A 19,327-nucleotide genomic window follows, 5' to 3' on the forward strand; every position below is an offset into this window, starting at 1 on the left:
CCTCGTTGGTGTCTACCACAAAATGACCCCAACGATGGCCTCCGCTTGCTGCCTTTTATTGGGAAAACAGTTCACACAATACACATCACAGCAAAAGCACCACCCACGTAAAACCCCCAAATGGTTACAAAGACAAGGCACTATGCGTGTGTATGTGTAAACATCTGTATGCGTGTGTGTGTGTGATACCTCCTGCTGACCAAAAGGGTCATAAAAGCAGGAAGCAACATCACAAGAAACAGATCTTCTAGATAGGATGTGCCTGTGATAAAACACTACAGCCCCCACCCAGAACCTCGAGAATCTGGGTGAATGAATTCCTTTCATCACAGAGTTAAAACAATGTAGAGATGGTAAGCATAAAAATGACAACATTTAACAATTCACTCTAACAATTATCCAACCAGAAAACAACATATACAGACTTTATACATCTTAATATTTATTGCGTAACTATTTGCGTTTTTTTAGTGCTGCGACACACAATTTCCTAACAAAGAGTTAACACATTTTATATAATTTATACTGATTAAAAAAAAAAAAAAAACAATGTAATGAAATGTAATGTAAAGAAATGTTGATTGTTAATCAACTTTATTTTGAAAACTGAACAACAATAAAATGTGCTTACCTGAATGGGAGGGATCTCAGGTACGCAGGGCAGGTTCTCGGGATTGGTGACGGATGGGATGAGCTCAATAGGACCCATGGCAGGGTTTACAGGGCTACGGTGTGCGTGGGCGCCGGCCATACTAGCACTGGTGGGACTCGTGGGATTGGCATTATGCAGGGATGCAACCGGAAAAGGTCCTGCATGCCCTGGATTAGAATGCTACATGGAAAAAGAGAAGGGAAAGTATAGAGGAAAAGGAGGGAGGAGAGAAGGGAAGCAGGTCACTCACTGAGGTTTAAATAAGAAAAAAAGAAATCTTTGTTGTGCAAACAACATTGCTGCATCATCATGCATTTGAATGACCACACATGCTGCACAAGACAAATTAATGACAAAGTAAGAAAAAAGTGCCAAACCCCTGATTGTAGTAAGAAACGAAACCTTTGGTGGCTCATCTCAGATTCTATAGACATCTGGACACAAAGAAAAAGGGGCTGGATATAGTGGAGCTTCTCTTACCTAGTCGTGCATGCAGGCAGCAAATGTACATTTTTATATTGTACAGTAAATGGTATTCAAGAAAATTAATGTGTACAGATACACTGGAGAGGTAGTGTTAAGCAGAGCTGAGGAAGTCCTTTGCAGCCTTCTCTGGAACAACAGCTTCAGATTTCCTTTTCAAGGAATCATTAATGGTGTGTTTGGATGTTATACTTCATCAAATTTAATTATCATTTGTGTGTAGAAAATTGAATTTAAAAATTCATTTTTCCATAATAGCACAGCTAAATTTGAAATTAAAACCTGAATGACAAACAGTTTTAAATGGACTTTATATACTAACCCTGGCTTAATTATTCTAAAAATCAATTAACTGCATTCATTTCAGGACAAAAAAAAAATGTTTCGCTGCTTTTCTGAATGAATAAGACTGTTAAATTTACGAGAAAAGGTTTTTACATGTGTATCTGTTAAAAATCTAACGTGTTCCTTTCCTTTAACAGTGGCTTTTCAACCTTCTCTAAAAACCCAGTTATACCCTGCAATGCATGCATCATATAGAATTCAATTTACAGGGTTTTTTGAGTTTTATTATTTATATTTTTATATTCAATTTTATTTTCAGTTCAAGGAAATCTACTGTTAAAGAGCAGTTCATTGCTCATTGTTCATTGCAGGGAGGCTGCAGGTAGAGAGGCAGGGTACACGCTGGACAGGTCTGTGACAAGCTAATACAGAGGGACAGGTGATCTTTTACTCACATCACACCTACTGCAATTTAGAATCGCCAATTAACCTAATATGCATGTGGGAGGAAGCATGAGTGCGCAGAGGAAACCCAAATTGACACAAGGAGAACATGAAAACTCAAAGTGCTAACCACAATGCTACACTAGTAGCATCTCTTAAAGCCAAAGTCAAAGAAGAGACTCAATAATTGCCTTACTTATTCATGGTCTTAACATCGACCACAATAACCACGATTTTGGTCACAATCCAGCAGCTCTACTCACAACTAAATAAGTATTTATGTAGGGCTTTATATCCAACATCATCCAACAGCAGATTTCTTATTTTTAGGAGACAATAATCTTTTAATTAACGAAAATTGACGAAAATAAATGTCAATTTTCTCCTGAAGGTGAATTCCTTGTGCTTCTATAAAATACGTTATGCATTTTAGCAAAAAAAGAAAATAAATATTACATTTAATAGTGCACACATATATACACAACACTTGCTTTTGAATTTTGCTAAAACCTTAACATTTACAGAGTTTACATTTCTTAAATTAACGCCACTATTCACCCAGATAAGCTTTAGTGATTCTGTTAAAGTCATACATGAAAGCAGATGGCAGAAAATACACATCTAACAGCCCGTTTCCCTCACAGGAACCTTTGTTGAGACTTCAATCTTGTTTCCAGTGTTAACTGCATGACTAAAAGGTGTCATCACATCACAAATCGGCCAAGTACACAATATATCAAGTCTGGTGTCTGAAACCATTGAAGTAAGAATGCAAGAAAGGGATGAAGTGAATTTGGATTCAAAAAGAGAAAAGGAAAAAGTGGTCCGCTCTCTTTGGGCTCATCTGGTTAAATGATGATAATACAAAAAAAACAAAAAACAAAAAAAAACCCTGACATTCACAGATATTATCCTTATTTTCTATATGGCTTGCATATAATTTGATAGATTACAGAAACTTTTGTTTGCCCCACAATAAAAAAGAAGAAGAAGTAGCATCTGTGAAATTATGTCCATTTTTATATTAGTGGGTGACATAAAAATGAAGAGATTTCTATGTAATGTGATCAGTGGATATTGCAGTGTAATTAGATTATGAATATTTTATATTCTTACATGAAAATGGTAGTTACATTTTTCTAATTCAGTTTCTTCTTGCACATACTGCAAATTGAACTTCAGCTTTGATTAAATGATGTAATTTAACCATGCTACTATTAGAAGAGTGAAGATAGACGGCTGCACCATCGGCTGTTAATTTAAAATGAATATGCATCTATGAATCAATGACTTTTACAAAAATACTGGCGGTTGTCAGTGGTACCCCTCAGACTTCTATGAACTTCAAAATCTTACGTCAGCTTGTTCTCAAGTTATTGCATTCATGAGATTTGGTGACTCGCTGATCTAGAGGCCCAGGTCAATGATATTCAAACTAGTCAGAGATTTTTAGTAGATACACCTTTGGCATCAATTTGAAACTCATATGTCATTTCGTTCTGGAGTTATCACATTAACTAACTTGGGAGTTCATGAGGCAGACCCGCCAGGGTGACAACAATAACCCATTAGCTTAACAAATCAGAGGTACAAAGACACCCATCAAGATCAGTCTAAACTCAGACTGATAAAGGTGGGGCTGATGTTTTCTTTGGTAAAGGTTGAATCTGGACAAACACCCATAAATGGGCGACCGTGGCTCAGTGGGTTGGGAATCACATCTGTAACCGGAAGGTCGCCGGTTCGATCCCCGGGCTCTCTGTCCTGGTCGTTGTGTCCTTGGGCAAGACACTTTACCCTACTTGCCTACTGGTGTTGGCCAGAGGGGCCGATGGCGCGATATGGCAGCCTCGCTTCTGTCAGTCTGCCCCAGGGCAGCTGTGGCTACAACTGTAGCTGCCTCCACCAGTGTGTGAATGTGAGAGTGACTGAATAGTGGCATTGTAAAGCGCTTTGGGTGCCTTGAAAAGCGCTATATAAATCCAATCCATTATTATTATTATTATTATAATTGTATTGTTTAGGAAGTCCTGATAGTGTCCTATAGAAAAAACAGTGAGGTTAATAATGTTTGAGAATATTAAAAATTATTAACCTCAAAAATGCCTTTATTTCTTTAATACTAGACTTTCTTACTTACACTCCTACACTACATACACACACTCCAATTTATTAGATGCTCAGGCAAGCAGACCTGACCACCTGGTAGATAGGTTGCAACAGCAGAGCACACTGGATGCCACTCCTGTCATGTCCTTGCAGGGGCTCCCCCCCAAATAATATACTGGATATTGTTCAAACTACTTTCTTAAGTCAGCTATCAGGCTGCTTAATATCAGCCTTGCTCTGTCTATCTATACACGAACGATATTAAGAATGGCATTTTTGGTCAAACAGCAGCACATTTAATAAATTAATCTAAATGTGCCTTACATAATAAAATTACACCTGTTCAGCTATTTCCATGTAGTGAAACTAGAGTGTGTTTTGTACTGACCTGTCTCTGTAGCTGCGGCTGCATCATCGTAGGGTACTGCTGTCCATTATGTCTCGGCTGACTGGTGGGCATTCGACCCGGCGATGGGCCAGGTAGACGCATATGGTGTGAGGAAGGGTACAATGGGGGGCCCGGCCCCCCGTTCATACCCCCAGGCCCTCGTGGTATCTGCTGCATACTGATGAGTCTTGGGGGCTGGTGGAAAACAAAAACAGAAACCTTACAGACATATTCGACTCCTGTTCTAGCAAATATGGTCGCCAGAGACATGTCAATGATGATGATTAATGCTCATATGGCAATCACTTCAATCATTTATTCTATGGAGACACTTCAACTACTACAGCTTCTCAAACTTCTAGAATTCTACTTATTCCCAACAGGAAACATGTTTTTAAATTAAGTCTCACTGAACTTTTTTGTCTAAGTAAATCTTTTTTGCCAAATTTGAAGCCAATAAAAGTATTTAAGAGGTATTGCAGCATCCATCCACATTGCTGACACAGAGGTTTAGTAACACATTATTTTTTGCTACACTAGATTTACAGTTTATTCCAAGATGGCACCTTAGCTGGGAATGATTTCATACCTGCTGCTGAACCATGGATGGGCCTGCCTGCCTGGATGCGATGCGCATCTGTTGCTGTATTTGCTGCTGGTGTTGCTGCTGTTGTTGTTGGTGCTGCTGCTTCTGGTGTGCATAAGCTGCCTGCTGCATGTGTTGCAGTCTGAGTTGTGCCAGGTTGATCTGTCCTGGGTGTTTGCTGGGGAGACCTTGAACTGGGGATATAGGTGGTCCGCCTACCATCACGGCGCCGGGCGGCTGTGCAGGTGGAGGTGGTTTCTCAATAACCAAATTACCTAAAACAAGAGGATGGAGGCCAGTGAGCTGAATTTAAAGAAGCACACAGAATAAACGATCCCTTTATTTACTTAGAGCAGTGTCTGTCACGTAGAAATAAACAGCTTGTAAGAACATTAGACGAAATATTCACTAGAACAAATCAATACTTAATGCACTGACATGGTAGTTGATGAGGTATAATTCGGGTATACATTTCTCTCACCTAGATTAACCACATTTTTGGCCCAGAAGGTGGGGTCACAAAAGAAGCGCACAACTCCGTTGGCCTGGGGTGCTGGCTCCAGTCTAACTTTGAAGAGCTGGCGTAGCTGATACAGGATCTGCATGCATTCATGCACACACAGAGAATAATGTTCTTCAGTTACAGAGCCTGGCTAAGCAAGCAACAAATATTATGTTTATCAGCAGGCCCTTTGGGAGCATTACTCAACAATCCCACAACAAATTTATCTCAATTATCACATTTGCTGGCTATCTTGTGGTAGGCGGTTAAATTCACATGGCAGAGCCATCCATCCACATACAAGGGGATTAATTTTGCAACTATACCAATACAGCTTGGCCAGCAGGGTACAACAGGGACAAAAATACTCTTCTTAAATTGCTCCATTACATAGAACCACAGGCAATAAAAACACTAACATACAAGCTACCCTACCTACTTATATTAATTGCAATTCACACGTGATCACGATATTAGGTCATGTGACTAAAATATTCATTAAAAGAAGATCAAACACTTTATATAGTATGATTCTTTGGATGTACGGGGCTTTGGCATCCGCTTAAAGCCAAATCCAATGCTTTTTCAAGTCTGCTTTGTTCAGGCCATACAGTTAGCTCCACCATCTCCACTGCTGATCATCTGGAGCCCTTGAGAAACATACCAGCCTCTTGCTGTAGAGCAGTGCTGTGCTGCTGCCAGTAGTGATGGCCCAGTGGCAGAAGTTGAGCACATGATGAATCTGTTGTGCCAGTTGGGTAGTGTCTTTATGCTGAGCCACAAGCCTCATACTGCGTTCTTTGGTCACACTCTAAGACAAAAAGAGAGATTATATTGGTTAAGAAATTGCTACTCAAAGAGTCTAAACACTCCAGCTGAATGAATAAGTCATGATCAAGCCAAATCTCCCTCTAGGCAAAAATAAAGCACATGCATGAAAAAGGATTAGATCCTTAGATTTGATTAGATTAAAATCTAACAATCCCTGCAGGGTGCCTGGGTTACTGCGGTAGAGTTTAACAGAAAATAGCAAAGAAAAAAAATAAGAAAATAGGCACAATACATGAAGTGTAGAAACACAATGTGAAAAAGGTTCCGCTAACAAAATGCTTGCATCTATGAGCCAGGCTCCAGACATAAAAACTCTCGAAAAGCCTTTTGCCAACCACACGTCTTTAACTGTGCAATTTCAGTGAAATTACTATGTTTCAACGCTGATACAGTGAGTCGCCTGGCACAGCCTGAGCTCTCATAAATTCATTCAAGTACTGCTGCTGTAATTTCAATCCATTCCACCAAACCAATTATGAATTTGCAGCACATTATTAAGTTCTGATCCAGACTAGCTTCCACTAATATTCTCTTACCTCCAACTGCTGCAGCAGAGACTTGCCCTTTTTGTTGATTTCATTTATAAGAGTAAAAACTGCAATTTTGATTTCATGCTCCACCTTCCTGTGTGTCTCATTAAGTTCTTTTAACCTGGGTTAAGGTAAGCAAAAAGAGGACACAAATGATTTACATAGAAATACCAGCCAGAAGTATATACATCCCCCAACTGTGTCAACAGGTAGTACTGGTTATGAAAAAGTCGCACCTGCTTTGCACCTGAGAGACAGAATAATGGACAAAGTTCTTCTTTTCCTGTAATTTGGCCATAGTGGTCTCAATGATGCTTTTATGGTTCTGGAAAGCCTCTTCCAGAAACTGGTACCTGGGAGTTGAAAGATAACATCAGGAAAAAAAATATAAGAACAAATGACACAGTACTCAAAGAACACCAAATCGTACACGCACAAAATAAGGGTTCATCGCAGGTTGAACCACCATGAACCATGTTTACTTGTCGTTCTTCTTGGCTTATTGCACCCTTAAAGTGAATTAGCAAGACATGTGCTCAGAGCTCATCAGAAGAAGCCAGAGACGCTGACTGTTTTATATTGTGGATTGTCATTTATGCTTAGAAATATATACTCATACATGCTTAGAGTTATATAATCAATTGCATATTGATAGGATGTCTGATCCTTAGTAGTCTGCAAAGACTGTGTGTGCCTTCCACAGGGTTCTGGCATGCACACACATCCTAAGGTCATGAGAGAGGTCGTACCTTCTCTTACTGATTTATGGTATAGGAGGGACACCTACTCTGTATATGTTTAAGTATAAGAGCCCTTTGTTTAGGTGGACCGCTGGACTCCTGGCACCAGCTTTGGGGAGCATGCTACACATGCTTGGATTTCCCCTTGTGGGGAAAATTAATTTATTAATTAAGTTATTCTATTCATGTTTTCATGTCCTGTTTTATGACCACTGACATTAAAAGTATCGCTCCTCATTCATTTTCACAGTTGCTTCAAAATAAGTGTGTAGATAAATACCTGGGGGGTTGCTAAGATAGCTGCTGAGTGGGAATGGTTGTTCTAGATAGACTTTGATACCATCAAGTTGCAAACAACTTTCAATTAGAGGGCAGACGATTTATTAGTTTTGTGCAGATAATGGAAAAAAGGGTTGCTGTTCCTAAAGGTGAGTCTCTCTTTGGAATAATTGAAACTGATAAGCATAATTTGATACAAAAACAATATTCTCATTATATTACTACTGAATCCTAACCTGCTAACCTGTAAACAAAACATTTTAAAGCCTCATGGCAGTATGTACATTAAATTTGGTGTGTCAATATAAAAGAGGTGCAAAATGCCCAGACACCAGTGGCTGCCAGCAAAGTAGGCAATCATTCTTAAACCTTAGTGTGCTGGGTTACTGCAGTAGCCCAATGTTAGGATTATTGGGGTAAAAACAAAAACACACTGTGCAATTAGTCACACAAGATAGAGACACTTTACCACATAAGAAAGCTGAAAGACAAGCAGCTGACAGATGAAAAAGGCATGTGCATGCTGAGCTACCTGTGCTCCTTGTGCTCCAGCAGCTGGCAGTCCCTACAGGTTAAAGTGTCACATGTCTCACAGAAAAGCTTCAGTGGCTCCTGCTTGTGGATGGGGCAAAAAACGGGCCTCTGTTCTGACGTGCTGACAGACTCTGTAAATACACACCAGAAGAAGACATCATAAACACTCAGGAAAATAGTGATACTGGCAAGGAGTGAAAATGACCACAAGGAAAAAAACAAACCAAAACAACACAAGTTAATGGAAGATAAAACAAGACTGCAAAGAAAGAAAATAAGACAGAAGCTATAAGAAAACTAGAGATTGGATCCTCTCTCCAGCCTGAGGGGTTCCATCTAATCAATGAGATCTGCAGCACTATTACCATGGCAACAACCAATCAGCTTTACCACAGACACTGCATGTCAACTACTGTTTGCCTCGTTCAGTCTTTTGTAATGTTAGCCTTACTAAGCAGCAGCCAAAACTTCACTGTAAGAGTCAGAGTCTTACCAGACGCAGCATCAGCATCCTCCTTTGTACGAATTTTGTGGTCCTTTGTGATTTTCACCCTCTGGTGGGCCTCCACACAGGTCTTACACAGCCACTCTCCACACTCCACACAAAACCCTATAGTTCCTGCATTGTCCTCACAACTTGTGCACACCTTGGAAAGACAACACCAATTAGCACCTAAAACAAAGTATCAAAATGTGGTGATATCATACCAACATCATAATCTAGTCTTCTTTTTTTTTTAAACACCATTTTTGGGACAATGTAACATTTTGTGCTACAAAAAAAAAAAAAAAAAAAGTAATAACCCACCATTATAAAACATATTTTGACAAAGCATGAACTATCAAATTCTCGCTCTATGGCGCAAATACACCAAAGAAATATTAATACAGAATTATTCACAGTCACTCTGTTTTGTAGGTAACTTGTTAAAACTGACAAAAGTTAACAATTTATTTTTCTAACACTAACATTAAAAATAAGTGAAGGTTTAATCTTGGAAAAGTGTGAATTATACACAACTCTAAAAGGTGTTGGGGTATCTAATTCTGAAATGTTGTGGGTCATTTTAGTGGGTCACGAGGTGCAGGAGTGTGGTTTTACTTGCAGCAGTAAAAGAAAACCAATGAATTCAAACAATATTCAGCTTCTTCACTGCAACATAAATCTGCATTTTTAAGTTTTAAGGATGATCTGGTAGTCAAGTTTTAAGCTGATACAGATGTTTTCAAATAATTTAGCCAATAGCTGATTTTTTTTCTGTTTATGTGCTTTTTTCTTTTTTGTGTCGTCACTGAAAGATACTCATTTGTTTTGACAAATAACTGAAAATTAAAATAATATGATTACAACTAACTAAGTCTTCCACATTAAGATACTGGCAAAATTCCTGTTTGAAGAATCTAAATGACTCTTCAAGACTTCTTTTGGGAGACTGAACTAATGCCATTTTCATATGTTTTTAACGGCACAAGGATGGAAAGCCGGAGTGAAATTAGAACCTGAAAAGGTATAATCCAGATAAAACTTACTTCGTTTTGGTAAGCTGTTTGCACTTTCACAGATCATGTAATGCGCCTCAGTTTTGTCACTTGCCAGTTTTAAACAAGAACTAAATAGGATCATTCGGATTCACGTACGGACTTTTAAATATTACCAAACCCAGATTACAAGTACTTAACTTGAACGCATCTACTTTGTCATTATAAATACAATAATTCAAGTTGAAAATATTGAGGAGAACAACATGTAGCATGGTGTAATATTGCTAAAAGAAATTTTATGTATATATTTTGGGGGGGGGGGGGGGGGGGCCTGTGTAGGTGTCCTTTAAATTTTGCATTTAAAGGACATGTATCAGTTTGACAGTCTTGTAACACTGTTTAAGAGTTCTAGTTTTCTTTCTTGACAACCTTTTGATTTTGACTTTGGTTTATTTTTTCCATTGTAATCCAGTCTGAATCAGGGATTATGGTAATCCTTGATATTCTGGATCACAATAATCATTATCCTGTTCAAACTAGAGATTTGATATGGATTTTAAAAAGAATTAGCTGGGTCACCTGATCCTATCTGATTACATGATCCTGTTGTTCCTTTGAACTAGATTTCAGGATTTGATCCTGTCTGATTGGATTAATACTACCAGATTACTTTTGAAAAACTGGACCCTGGTAGGGGAAATTTAAAATCCAGCTGATATTTACAACTTCCCTAACATCTAAAGATAAAGCTTCTGAAAGGAGCCTTGGTGTTTTTACTTGGCTTTTATCATGTCACAGGTCACAGTGTGGAGTTTGCATGTTCTCCCTGTGCCTGCTTGGCTTTCCTCGAATTTCTTGCCACCGTCCAAAAACACGTGTGTTAAGTTAACTGGAGATTCTGAAATGGTTGCAAGTGTGAATGTGAGCATGGATGATTGAATGATCTCTCTCTATTAGTGATGTGATAGACTGATAACCTCTCTAGGGTAAATCCCGCCTCACACCCAGTGCCAGCTGGGACAAGTTCAAGCTCCCCCACTTACAACCCCAAATTGGATAAGTGCTAAAGCAGATGAACATTCACAAAGGATTTAAAATAAAAGCATACTAGAAGGTACCATCGCAGCCCACAGTTCTTCAGGAACAGGTTTACTGTCTCACAAAAACTGGTTTAAAAAAAAAAAAAAAAAAAAAAAAAAAATCACCAAAGTGGGTAACAGACGGTTGAACATTAACTAGAACCAGAAGAACAGGTGTCAATTAGGGCTGTGCAATATGACCAAAATCTCATATCCCCATATAAACATTTCTTATCCCGATAATGATATATATAATAAAGATTTCACATTTTCTGTAAATTCAGTGAATCTTCGGCATCTTGACTTGTGTTTTCAGCTGGGTGTCATGTTCCTGGAGTTGAGTGTTTTGACCGATGCATGAAACCATATATTTTTAGACATAAGTTCTTATAAGTCTTGATCTGTGTGACTGTTGCTTGGCAGCCACCTCAGGACTGTTTACAGCTACTTATGTGACATTTCCAACTATTTATTGATAAACATCAATGAGCAACTGTGTTTAGAAACTGCAGCTTAGAAAAAGATCGAACATTTTCATACACGAAAAACTGAATATGTGCATCCAGTATAGTGCGTGAAGGAGGACTGTACTTGGGACAGTGAGGGGCATGACGTGCGACTGTGACAACATGGGTAATAGGTCGGATAGGAGGGACCTGCAAAAGGAAGAAATCTGTAACTAGTTGGCCCAAATTATTGCTGCTGTGGCAAATGGCTGCCTATGGATAACTTTTGAATCACGATTCATAGGCAATGGGACAGTGGAACCTGTGGTGGATGTGAAAATGGTTGAACGATACTGAGATATTTCTGTTATTTTGTTTATCCAAATGCAGACAACAGGAATGAGTTGGTGTAACAAAGGCAACTCTGCATAATCAGATGAAAGTTTTTAACTAGTTGTTGAATATGTATTCTTACTCAGACGAACTTGTGGCACAGAATGAGCAAAATATAACATGTTGAATATGGGTCTGAGATACAACCCATTAATGAGTAATGTGTAATGAGTCTATATTATCCATGTTTACCAACTCACTTGAGTTAGTGTTACTGTATGTGCGTGATGTAATTTTCAGTTTTTATATGTTCACAACAAAAAGGACTGGATCCTTTTTGAGATTATTTTAAAGAAATTAAAAATTTCAACCTCAGTTGAGATCTTGCCAAACAGCAGACAAGAGTCTTCAAGCACTGGTCCAAATACAAACAAACCAACCATGTCTACATACCTGTGCAGCTTTTTCATCTGATGTGCTGGTGGCCTCTGTAGTATCTTTGACAAAGTAGTTGTCAATAATATCACTTTGCTTGTAGTCCTGGTGGCAAACCGAACACCGCATGACATTAACTAAAGACAGAAGAGAGAAAACAAGGAGAGACTGGGGTCAAAGAAAGTCAAACGTTCAAACACTGGACTGCAGATCAGGTCTTAAGCAAAACAAGTGATACTGGCTGATATTTAGGGAAAAAAATGGAAACAAGCCAAAGCAGCAGTCACCATCAAGGACAGGCCCATATCCAATTTATGACCTGGCTTATTAAGCTAAGAAAAGTCCTGTTTCAAATAAAAGGGAATAATAACCGTCCTTCAGCAGACTGTCTTATAATTTCTTTTAGGTGAACTCCTGTTGTTATTATGAATTCTTGGCACACTGGAACATCCATGCCTATTCATGGAAGCTAATTGATTTAGTGCTTGTCTGCAGAAGATTCAATCTCATCATTCTTGGCATTTTATTAGCATATTAAATCACATGGCCAGAAAACAACGACTGTTCCACTTAATCATTTTATCTGGTTTTGTTAATGGAATTACTGCTATAATCAGATGCCAACAAATAATTAGTTCAGCACTTTCCCACACAATTTCTAAATCTAATATTAGTCACAAAATGAAACTTAAAATTAATTGGTGTAACAGAATACCCCTCCTCTACCTCATAAACCTATAAATCCCCCCACCCTCCCTCAAGCCAGCTGAGGTATAACCAGTGTAAACCGGTTTGAGCTGGTCTACACTGACTTGAACAGCATACGGCCGGTTTGTGTGAGCTCCAGCTGCATGAGTTGTTGTGTGATTGGTTGTGAGAACAGATGGACTAGAACTGTGTTGAGAAACCCACACAACCATACACAAAAGTACACACACAAAAACAAATGCACCACACTGATGTCACTTTGAACTGGACCTCAGCTCCACAACTCTATATATGCATAAACAAGTAGAAGCTTATTTTAAACTGGACAGGGCTCTCTGCTAAAAAAAAAAAGAAAAAAAGAAAAAAAAAAAAAAAAAAAAAAAAAAAAAAGAAAATGCGAGGGGAAAATAAAGCTACAGCATGCTTAAACACACACCGGTTGATTCAACTAATTAAATTAATTATCCAAATCCAAAATTATCCTGCGGAAGTAACTTGCATTAGTAGACAACAACAGGTTAACCACAAGTGATCCAGGCAAAGAGATCCATACCAAGAAGATTAAGTCTGGGTATGAAGCAAAGCTGAGCTTAAAAGTCCACATCTAACTTTGTACATCAGATAAAGCATTACTCAGTAACACCGTCAGCTACTTTTGGATATTTCAGTAATTACATCTGTAAGAACCACTACAGCACAGTTCACAACTGTACTGCAGCCCTGACCCTCTGTCAGACTGCAGGTGCTAGCATGTTTTGGCAATGGTGCCATGCAGAGAGCATCGTCTACATGTGCACTGTCAGCAGGGGGCAGTGTTAAAAAAATATTTTGGAACAACTTTTAATGTTGGCTCGTCTTGTGGTTTTGCTCAGAAGAGCAACAGAGAAGTCATAATGCACCAAGAACTTCTTTGCAGTGAAATGAAACCGAGCAAGAAAAAACAGTCCACTGTAACCACTTTCTGATATGTGACTTTTGGCATTTTGGACCTCTTTAATATGAACTTTGCCATCATCGTTTTTCCTGGTTGTTTATTTTGTGTTATTTATTTTGAAGACTGCACTCAAGCACATTTGCATTGGCTGCATCCATCACTCTGGAGAGCCAAACACCTACAGACACAAATATAGTTCAGGTCAATTTACCCAACAAGGGTCTGAAATGCAAATGTCTGAAATTATTGGGTCTCATTACTGGGTTTGCCAGCTAACATAGTCTGTATCGATATGAGACAACACTCCAGCACAGCCACCATCCTGTGTCCTGCCTCTTTAACGCTGTATCCAGGCAGCTCACTCACCTAAACCGAGTATTTCCAGTAATGTGTGACCACATTTGAAACAGACCAGACTTTCTTGCTTTGTGCTGGATATGAGAGAGGAAAACTGTGGATACTATCCCAATCTGATTCTCCCAAACTTGTCTTATGTTCATGTGTGAAAAAAATTCATAATAAATTACAACAGCTATTACAGCCAACATTATAAATAAGAAGTATAAAGGTTCAGACACAAGAATGAATGAATGAATTCATCAGCATACTTATCTATCAACTTTCCCCACATTAGTGAATGTGACTTCGGAAATAAAATAAGAAGAAGACATGCCAAACCAATTACTCTTTTCTTTTACCCATTGCTTTGAATGAAACCAACCTCACCATTAAGCAAACTGGTGTTGACACTTATTACTATTGTTATTATAATAACAAATTCATAATAGATTTTGAAACTTTATGTTTAGGTTAACTGTATCAGACTGGAAGCATCTGTTTTCTTCCTGTATGCGTAATTTACTACAGCTACAGTTAAACTTGTAAAAACAAGGTGATCTGTTTTAAGCAAGTTTTGTCATTTAACAATATCTTGTACCACCGATTCTGAACTTTTAAAATCTCTACCCCTGCATATACTGTAACCTCTACATACAAGAGTGTTTGGACAGCATAACTACCCCTAAAAAGCAATGCCTAAATTAAAACTTTGATGTTTTATGACGTTTTTATAACAACACGCTTTTATTACAATACACTGATGTCAGCCTGCTAAATGTAAAAATAGTCATATTCATGAATCAGGCCCTATGGGTAACCCTGCGCACAAAAAGAGCAGATCTTAACAAATCACTGTGATAACAATAGACAACTGATTCATACAGATTCTGCATGACCTTTCATATGAGATAGTTTACTGATTACTTAATATGGTTTCTTGAAATTTTCTTTCAAGTTCAACTTTGACCTTCTGTGCAGACAATTAAGGTCAAATCCTTAGCTAACCTAGATACTCATGTCCCCCAAGGCTTAGTATATTCTTGTGAAGTTTGAAGGCGATCCATCAAGAACACTGGGTAAGAAATTTAACCAATTTTCACATTTGGTGTGATCTTGACCCAATTTAAATTAGCTCACGCTCTTATTGGCATCTGCCATCAGACAAAATTTGAAAGTGAGTGGAAAAAAAGAGGAAAACTGTATTCTTGACGGACTCACAGATGAACACTAAAAAAATAAAAATAAAAATAAATAAATAAAAAAAACCCACTACAACAACAAAAAACCCTCTTCAGCTTTGATCTCTTTAAAAAAACTGTTTTGATGCAATGTAATAACCTCAAAGTTTATAAAATATTTGGTTGTAGTAGTAAGAATTTTCCCTGTAACCACTGAGAGCAGAGAGTTTATTATCCATCACTGAACCTGGCTCAGTGCTGTAACTGGGGCTGAGGGGACATTTGTAATGTTTTATATATTAATATCACATGAATCAATGATTAAAATCTGGTTACTAAGAAACTTTTTACAGGATGCACCTCTTAAAGTGACAGTCGTCACTCTGAGACGTGCCTATACTGCACCACTGAACATGCACTTAAATCTCTCAATAGTTCCTCCTGTTCCGGACAGCAGAAAGACAGCAGAAGGAGCTAAAATAGGACCTCCCCCTAACAAAAAGGGTTCTAAGAACTGTGACCATTCCTAGTTCCTCCAATGCACAGACACAGAAATTTATGTGTGTGTGTGTGTGGGGGGGGGGGGACACTTCCTCCACATGCTATAAAACCTTTTCTTAACACAAGGTCTAAAAGGCACCATATGTTAACAAGGGGAAGCAACCCTGCTTTGTTTTCCTAAACACCAGCCCAGGTATGACTGAGTGTGGCAGCTAGAGTCACAAAAGGAACATTCAAGACTGAAAATATAGAAGTCCCACTGAACAACAGTATATTCCCTGATGAGTGAGAGGCCATGTGATACAGAAGGCAATATTAGGGTCACTCCTAAAAACAGAACTTAGACAATGTGATATTAAAAATGACTCAAGAAAAAAAAAAAGAGTTTGGTGCCAGGTATTGTAAGAGATAAAACTGTGCTCACATAGCTAAAGATAAATGAAGAATTATATGAGTATAACTTGTAAGGTCTTTTGGATGAAGCAAGAAATACAACACTTGTCTAGCGTAGACTGACAGGAAAGTGATTGGTTTAGTTATACACTCTATGGACAAAGGTATTGGACAACACTGTCGCCATAGGTTTGAATTTAGGTGTTTCAATCCCATTACCATGTATGTGTAAACTCATGGACCTAGCCAAGCAGTCTGTCTTTACAAGCATTTGTAAAAGAATGGGTCATTAAAAACATCACAGTGAGTTAAAGTGTGGTACTGTGTCGGGCTGCCACGATTAGTCGACTAGTCACGATTACGTCGACTATCAAAATCGTGACGACTGATTTAATAGTCTACGCGTCGTTTGAAGCTTTGTAAGATCACAAAAGACGCAGGAATGAGTAGTAGGATTTAAGAGTGTAATAACGGACTGAAACAGAAGAGGGCAGCACTGCATGTACAAGGATGCCAGCTGCCGTTAAACCCCGAAGAAGAAGAAGAAGCAGCTGTGTCCAAGAATTCATAGTGCAGCCCAGCTCAGTTTCCAACAACGGCGGCAGCTAGTTAGTTTTAAAATTACTCTTATTATTCTTTCTGGGTCACAAAATAAACGTTGAACATATTTCCAGGCGAGAATGTAACTGTATAAACCTCAAATATCTGCTCAGTTTATCAAGACACCACATATTTTCAAAAACGCGCCGACGTTTTCGGAGACGTCAGTTACCCACTAGCTCGATAGCGAGCCGGGGGCTAGGCTCACTAGAGCCTGTGAGAACACCGGACTCCCGGCAAATCGTTTTCAAACCCACCGCCTCTTTCGCTACTGAGGTTAAACATACATAAGTCACTTAGATAACTTAAAAATGTTATTGTTTGGCTTTTTTTTGTATTTTATTTGTTCCTGAGTAAATCGGTTTGGCTGAGATTAAAGTTATAGTTTTTACACAGCTGAATAAACATCAAGCAGACAGCTGATTATCAGAAGTGTGAGATGTTCGAGAATATACTCCAGTGTCCCGTTATATTTTAGATAACAAGGAGTTTATTAAACTTCATCGAAACAATCTGTAAATTTCATTAAAATTTAATAAACTATCATCTTGTCTTTACTTTTAGTTAAGACATACCTTAAACACATAAAGCTGTAAGCTAATGATAGTTATATAAGAGCAGATGCATGCTGGTGCAATAAGCTGTACGTTTTACGTCCAATGGATGCATGATCTGATTAGTCGACTAATCGCAAAAATAATCGGTGACTAGTAGACTATCAAAATAATCGTTTGTGGCAGCCCTAGTACTGTGTGTTGATACTACCACTGCAACAGGTCAGTTTGTGACATTTCTTCCCTCCTAGACATTCCACAATCAGCTGTAAATGATATTATTGCAGAGTGGCAGGTTTTAGGAACCACGTTAACTTAACCACAAAGGGAAAGGGGAAGACTGTAAAGTTACAGAGCAGGGTCATACAGTGCTGCGGTGCAAAGAAATCGCTACTCCTAAAGATTTGAACTGGCAGACTTTTAAACCTTGTCAGGCATTAACATCAGTACAAAAACTCTGCACTGGAGCTTCACAGCAAGGGATTCCATGGCTGAGCAGCACTGTGGGTGGCTCAATAGTTTTTTTCCACACAGTGTATTTTGTTGCACAGTAAACTTCGGTAATTAGAGTAACTCATGGATGACCTTCAAATTCATATAAAAATCAGTCCAATCCAATAGGGTACCAGATAATCCATCCAACAAAATGTCATACAATGACAGAAAAGTCACACAGTTGTTAAATTCTTGACAGCCTGTGTATAGTTTGTTGTAGTAGCATGTTTACAGCTGTATACCAGCATATGGTGAGTTGTTAAAGTGTTAGTCTGGGAAGACCAGCCAACCCAGAGCCCTTGACAAGCTATAACATTTTTGCACCAAGGAAACTGTGTCTGAAGATTATTTCACTGCCATCCTCACATGCTGATTCGTGATTTTGGATAAAACCCAGCAGATGAAAAGCGAGTCTTGTCCATCAAGGTATCATTAGCCAGAGTCTACCAACACAAAGCCTGGTCTGCTTTCCTGTTTTCACTAAGCAGACATGGCACAGCTGCAGTTTTGATCAAAAGTCTAACTCTGCTCTCAGGATAAAGCTTTTGGTACACCAGCTGAAACGATCAGCCCAGGGGTGCTCTTGCTAAGCATCTGACAATCAGGCTTACCAAAAATCTATCAGAACCCAGGAGCCTACATTAGTCAGACTTTAGGATGTGTCCACTCTTACAGCTACAAAGGTAGCAAATATGGTGACAAGAAACACCTTCACTGCATCATTATGTTGCACCGCATTTACAGGACCTTATCTTGGAATTATGATTTTTACATCACATACTAAGTGAGCTAATCAGGGAAGATAAGGGAAAATAGCATTATCAAGAGAGCTAAATACATGAAAAGATAAATTCCACTTTATAGCAGTCCCTGCAGTTGCATTTCAATGACAACTTAGCACTCACATGTCTATTAAGTGCTGTACACACGACAAACATTTGGGTTTCTAGAAATCAGAATACACGCGTATAAACATTTTCAACTCAATCTCTCTGCAGATGAATGCTTCTTTGTTACAAGTTGTAATCGAAGCCTCGATTGTAACCGAAGCCTCGATTATACTCGGATGCGGACACAGACACGGACATATGAAGAATGAAGACACCACGGTAGAGTAGTCATTCCTGTTATGCTTCTTATGCACAGAGTATGCAGTGGTGCATGAGAAGCAGCAGCCCACAGTATTGTGATCAGCATCCATCCTATGTTTTAGCTGCTGTCTACTGATAAGTATAGAAAGGAGCCTGCTGAAAGGAAGCGAGACCCCTGCATAGCCGCCGCCTTCTTGTAATTCAAGCGGTTTTAATTCGTGTTGCTTACTGCTGTTTCCCATGTTTGTTACGGTGGACATTATTAATTCGTGGCACTTAGGATTCTCACCACGGACAGACTGACTACCTACCCAACAACAAGCTCGTCGTTTTGAAAGGTCAAGAGTCAAAATAAGCAAACAGGTGCCACATGGTCCACTTCAATCGCGATCGTTT

The 19,327-nt window shown here is 38.8% G+C and overlaps 1 protein-coding gene across 4 annotated transcripts in view; it reads right to left on the reverse strand.

Annotated features, from left to right (window-relative positions):
- The window catches only part of trim33 (tripartite motif containing 33), a 30,858-nt gene that overhangs the window by 10,795 nt on the left and 736 nt on the right, over positions 1-19,327 (reverse strand). For 2 of the 4 annotated variants that reach the window (XM_005931465.2, XM_005931464.3), the window contains exons 2-12: positions 12,157-12,275; positions 8,857-9,010; positions 8,362-8,494; positions 7,047-7,163; positions 6,817-6,931; positions 6,114-6,260; positions 5,429-5,546; positions 4,951-5,222; positions 4,362-4,556; positions 1,030-1,086; positions 632-832 (exon numbers count right to left, since the gene is read on the reverse strand). In XM_005931465.2, coding sequence (XP_005931527.2) covers positions 632-832; positions 1,030-1,086; positions 4,362-4,556; positions 4,951-5,222; positions 5,429-5,546; positions 6,114-6,260; positions 6,817-6,931; positions 7,047-7,163; positions 8,362-8,494; positions 8,857-9,010; positions 12,157-12,275 — 1,628 coding nt within the window. The remainder of the gene's footprint in view (positions 1-631; positions 833-1,029; positions 1,087-4,361; positions 4,557-4,950; positions 5,223-5,428; positions 5,547-6,113; positions 6,261-6,816; positions 6,932-7,046; positions 7,164-8,361; positions 8,495-8,856; positions 9,011-12,156; positions 12,276-19,327) is intronic. The other 2 variants (XM_005931467.2, XM_005931466.3) reach the window with 1 other exon arrangement.

The sequence above is a fragment of the Haplochromis burtoni genome, unplaced genomic scaffold (genome assembly GCF_018398535.1).
Source record: "Haplochromis burtoni strain Fernald_Lab_line unplaced genomic scaffold, NCSU_Asbu1 Contig_141, whole genome shotgun sequence".
Lineage (NCBI taxonomy): Eukaryota > Metazoa > Chordata > Actinopteri > Cichliformes > Cichlidae > Haplochromis > Haplochromis burtoni.